Raw genomic sequence first — 5,096 nt, 5'->3', positions numbered from 1 at the left:
CGACAAGTGGAATGCACTCGCCGTCCACTTGGCATTTTCATCCTATGTGTCTTCCACATAGTAAAACTAATTTTTTATATATATATATATATATATATATATATATATATATATATAAAATGCGGAACAATGGAATATTTATTTTAAATCTGGAAATTTTGATTTAAAAAAAAAACTAGAGTTTTAATTAAAATACCTATAAAAAATATATATTTTTAAAAGCGTCCTAAAAAATTTAGATTTTCATGATTCTTTTAAGACACTTCTTTAAAAAAGAACTGGAAAATAGTGATTAAAACGGGAGTTTTATACAAATATGGAAAAACTGATTTTTTTTTTTAAATGTGGAAAACCCATTTTTTTAAAAACAAAATAATCCCAGAAAATTAGATTAGTTTTTAAATCTAGAAAAAAAATTATCAATTTTCCACTTTATTCTTAAAAAAATAAGTATCCCATATTTTAAAAAAGTCCAGCTTTTTAACCAAAAATTCAATTTCCCAGATTCTTTTTTAGAAAAATGGGTTTATTCAGTTTTACATATTTTAAAAAAGCACAGGGTTTTCAATTAAAAAAGAATCAATTTTCCAGATTTTTTTTTAAAAAATAATGAGTTTCGCAAATTTTTTTCAAAAAAAAAAAAAATCAGTTTTCAAGATTTAAAAATTTCCAGATTTTTTAATAAAAAATTCAGTCCAGATTTATTTTTAAAAAATGGGTTTTCCACATTTAAAAAAAAAAATAGTTTTTCCTGATTTAAAAAAATATACTTTTTAATGAATTTTCCAAAATTGATTTTTTTTTTTAAAAAAAAGAGTCGTAGCACCTCTCACGTGCCTGTTGGTGTGTGACTACACTTATTGTGTCATGTGGCAACTCGGGGGTGTATTAAAACCCAGTTAGCTAAGCTTAGGGGTGTCTTGAAGTGCAGCAATAGTTTGGGGACTGAAGTTGCAATTCGTGCCAAGTTTAGGGGTGTTTTAGTTACTTCAGCCATTTTTTAAAAAGCTCAACAAAACCCGTTGGTGATCTTCAATTTTTATTTTTAGTTGTGTGCTCATACAACAACAACAACATTCCCAATGAAATCCCACAATGTGAGGTCTGGGGAGGATAGAATATACGCAGACCTTACCTCTACCTTGGGAGGTAGAGAGGTTGTTTCCAAAAGACCCTCGGCTCAAGAGGAAGCATGACAAAATAACGAAAGCAAATAAGCCATGATAAAGCAATCTGAAAGAAGGAGCAATAGCTACCACATATAAATAAGATAATCGAAGTATAAGAAACAACAGATAGTAGCAGAAATCAAAGGACAAGAAACTATAGAGCAATGCTACGAGTACTAATAGGAAAGGGTAAGCGGGACTAGCTACCTACTAGCCTTATAACCTAATCTAGGTCCTCCATAACATCCTATGTAAGTTCATGTCCACGGTAACCTGGAATTGCGTCATGCCCTATCTAATCACCTCTCCCCAATATTTCTTCGTCCTACCTCTACCTCTCCGAAAACCGTCCATACCCAAGCTCTCACACCTCCGCATTGGGGAATCCGTGTCTCACAATCTATTGCAATACAAATGAGAAGGAGGAAGAGGAAAAGAAGAAAATAAAGCAAAAGGAGGAAGAAGGAAATGAAAAATGAGAAGAATGAGCAGGGGCGGATTTACCTTGGCTCGATGGCTATCACGTGACACTACTTCGTCGATTTTTTATTAGATATACATATATAAATAATAAATAGAGCAATAGAAATACTAAAAGGGCACTACTTTTAAATAAAATTGTGCAATGGGTTGGTGGTTGGCGCTCCAGCTTTGTGTGAGAGGTCGCAGGTTCAAATTTGCTTGGCCTCATTTTTTCTCTTACACTTTCATTTAAATTCTAAAAGATACTGAAACTTAAATAAAACCTCCGTGCATTTGCAACTGAGAACAGGAAAGAAGAAAAGTTCTGGCGATTGTGTAATGTCATGATTCTTTTGCATTAGTTTTTTAACATAAACGAAAATTAAACACGTCATCTGGTAGGAATTCTTGGAAGTATTTGCTACAAGACATAGGATTAAGGGTGTCAAAGGAACCCATTGGGCTGAAATAAGCTGAGTCCATTTTTGTAAATCACCCCATCCATCAAACCCCACAATAAGCCTTGAGACTACCATGGCCTGCTTTTTGGCCAGCCTCTGATTTAAAGAATTGAACATATTTAATACCATCAAATGGCTTGTAAACCAAAGGGTGCTCTTCATCTACAAGCTCTCCTGGGGCTTTCACAAGATAGCCTTCTTTGGGAAATGTAAAAAGTCCTATAGAGAACCTTTCTTGATCCTTCCCAGACATCAATACTCTATGAATGGGAGCATGCAATCTACCATTAGTCCATGCCTGCAAGAATATTTCGAAATGCTAGTAAAAGTATGCTGATTAGTTGCCCATAAATATTTGAATATTGCCAAAAAATAATAATTACAAAGGTAACTCCTATTTCGATAATATCTGATAATAAGATATTTAGCATTCTTAGGTATTGTATGTATTTAATAAGGATTTAAGTTATATACACAATGAAATTGTAATGAATATTTTGCACCATTAATGTAATAGAACTTGTTATAATAGGTTATTTATAATTTACTTTAGTTTACCGATTGTAATGCTAGAATTATCTATAATTATCTTTTAAATGACCTTATAAAATATTTTTTACATCATAACAGACACACAAAAACTTAAACTCGTCTAATAGAAATACGATTTGAGCAATACAGTCTTCTTAAAGTAAAAGTATCATACAACTCCTTGAATAACTTCTTTTTTATGATGAATGTAGTTCCTTGACTTTGAATTATGTATCATTTAATTAGTTAGTACTTACGAGATAAAGAACAAACATAAACATGTTAAGATCTTTATTTGCCCAAACGATGGATAAAATGCTAGTAAAGTCCCAAATTGAAAATATTTTGAAGTAAAATTTCATTCCCAACAGGTTAGCCCTCTTTTCTTATTTCACTTACTCATTTAAAGATATTTCCCAAGGAGGTCCAGAGAAAATATTTTAGAGGAGGTCCAGAGAAAATATTTTAGAGAGCACAGAATATAACCACATGTACCTAATATAGCAAGATAAATGTAACAAAATGTAACTAAGTCCAAAAAAGAATATGAAACATGTACCTCAAAAACATCTCCAATAAGGACTAGAAAAGAATTAGGTGAGAACTCAACATCAACCCACTGCCCATTCTCCCTCTGCATCTGCAATCCATTTACTTGAATCTGGAATAAAATAGTTAGAATGCTTTTATCTGTGTGTGGAGCCAATCCAATTCCACTCTCATCCCTTGTAGGTTTTCTATACTTGTTGACAATGAGTACATAGTTTGATGATTCATTCTGCTCCTCAATGTACTTCTCCAACCCCAAACTCTCCACAACCATTCTTCTTATTGTCTTTTCTAACATTGATAATTGCTTTGAGAAGGAATGTACCATAACGCTGTGAATTCGACAAAAAATTATAAAAGAAGTAAGTTTCATGAGACACAACTGAAATACCTACTTTGTAACAAGGCTTGGGTTGAAAAACATAAAGGTTGAGTGTAGGGATAAATCAATATATTGGTAAACTTAACTTCAAAAAACAAGATAAATAAATATAGTTTTAAGCTTAATTTCAAAAAAATATACTATCGAATTTTACCAATTGATTAGAAATCATATTTTAAGTCCCATAATTTCCTAAATTTTAACTTTTGAAATGTCAAGTTTCCCCTCATTATAAAAGAAACACGATCAAACAGAGTCAGTATCCTAACATTAAAAAAGAATTTAAAGAATATGGTATCAACTTAACATACCAAAATGTAGGTTTCCCATTTGGCCAGAAAAGATTAGCAAATTTTTCAGCAACTCCAGGAGAAAGAACATCCTGAATTGTCAATCTCTCATAGAGAGGTAATGCTGGATTTTGGCCAAGGTAACCAAACATGGTAGAAGATCTACTCATTTTTAATTCTAATGGTAAGTTGAAAATCTCTTTCATCTCTTCATGTAAGACTTTTGGTTGAACCTTATCAAACAAAACCTCAAAACAGCCATATTCTTGCAAGGCTTTGAAAACTTCATCTCTCAATGAATACCATTCAAGTGTTCCTGGTTTTAGCTCTACCTGGCAGAAATCTAAAGTTGGAAGCTTGAAAGAATCTCCCATGTTTCGAAACAACTAAAAATCCAAGAATTAGTTACGGACAAATTCTAGCTTATAACAGCAAAAACGGTCACTAATTCTATTTAATGATGGATTATCAAAACCTATTATTATCTATGAGCAATTTAGCCGCGGATTTGCAACGAAATTCGTGGCTAATTTCAGTTTTTCTCGCAGTAGTTTCTCCGGTATGTTTTTACTTCTTTTTCTTCCTCTTCAACTTTTCCCTCTTCTTCTTGTTTCTTGTTTTCCCTAGTTTTACAAGGGCTTTATAGGATAGCTGGCATATGTTTGTTGAGAAAACGACAAAAATGGTCCTTTATGTTTGAGGATATGTTTAAAGTAGTCCCTTAAATATGTACTAAACAATTTTGGTCCTTTAAGTTTGCTAAAAGTTAGCATTTTTTGTCTCCTCAAATATTTACCAGTATCTAGCTGTTAGATTTGAGGGTAGTATGATAAAGAAAGAAAATTAGCAGGAATTCACCTTTAGACGTATAATGTTTTGTCATTTCTGTTATTTTTTATTTAAATCTAGAGTTTGATGCAGTTTTTTGAGGTGTAATTTTTTTTCTATATTTTATATCTTTTTGCGTATAATGCCGGCTTTTATGCTGCATATTTTAGAATTTAATGGGAATTTCTTGATGGTTATGGTTAAAAACAATTCTATGGGTTTTGTCAATCTAACAAAACATATATTGTTAAATATTAAACAAAAACTCAAAATGTTAAATTTTGACATAAAGGACCAAAACTATTCAATCCATACTTGAATGATTAATTTGAACAAACCTCAAACATAAGTGACCGGTTTTGTCATTTTATCTGTATTTGTTCAAAACGTTTTTGAGAAAACATCCAAGTAGAATTTGTCCTTC

At 31.7% G+C, this 5,096-nt stretch overlaps 2 protein-coding genes across 2 annotated transcripts; both read right to left on the bottom strand.

Moving 5' to 3' along the window:
* Positions 1 to 2,135: 2,135 nt before the first annotated feature.
* On the bottom strand, positions 2,136 to 3,500 carry LOC132042666 (probable 2-oxoglutarate-dependent dioxygenase AOP1). Its single transcript, XM_059433195.1, has 2 exons — positions 3,183 to 3,500; positions 2,136 to 2,390 (listed from the first exon to the last, which is right to left on the bottom strand). The coding sequence occupies exons 1-2, from the start codon at positions 3,498 to 3,500 to the stop codon at positions 2,136 to 2,138; spliced, it is 573 nt and encodes a 190-aa protein (XP_059289178.1).
* LOC132042665 (deoxypodophyllotoxin synthase-like) lies at positions 3,325 to 4,426 on the bottom strand. The gene has a single exon (XM_059433194.1). The coding sequence runs from the start codon at positions 4,216 to 4,218 to the stop codon at positions 3,811 to 3,813; it is 408 nt and encodes a 135-aa protein (XP_059289177.1). The 5' UTR covers positions 4,219 to 4,426; the 3' UTR covers positions 3,325 to 3,810.
* Positions 4,427 to 5,096: the final 670 nt, after the last annotated feature.

Source organism: Lycium ferocissimum, unplaced genomic scaffold, assembly GCF_029784015.1.
Source record: "Lycium ferocissimum isolate CSIRO_LF1 unplaced genomic scaffold, AGI_CSIRO_Lferr_CH_V1 ctg1689, whole genome shotgun sequence".
Lineage (NCBI taxonomy): Eukaryota > Viridiplantae > Streptophyta > Magnoliopsida > Solanales > Solanaceae > Lycium > Lycium ferocissimum.
Note: the sequence above shows the minus strand (reverse complement) of the source record. Positions and strands in the feature narration are given on the sequence as shown.

Excerpts from the sequence above, each read along its gene's own strand:
- LOC132042665 (XM_059433194.1), bottom strand. The coding sequence starts at position 4,218 with ATGGGAGATTCTTTCAAGCTTCCAACTTTAGATTTCTGCCAGGTAGAG.
- LOC132042666 (XM_059433195.1), bottom strand. The coding sequence starts at position 3,500 with ATGGTACATTCCTTCTCAAAGCAATTATCAATGTTAGAAAAGACAATA. Across the intron at positions 2,391-3,182 it reads TTATTGGAGATGTTTTTGAG|GCATGGACTAATGGTAGATT; the intron begins GTACATGTTTCA and ends ATATTCTTGCAG.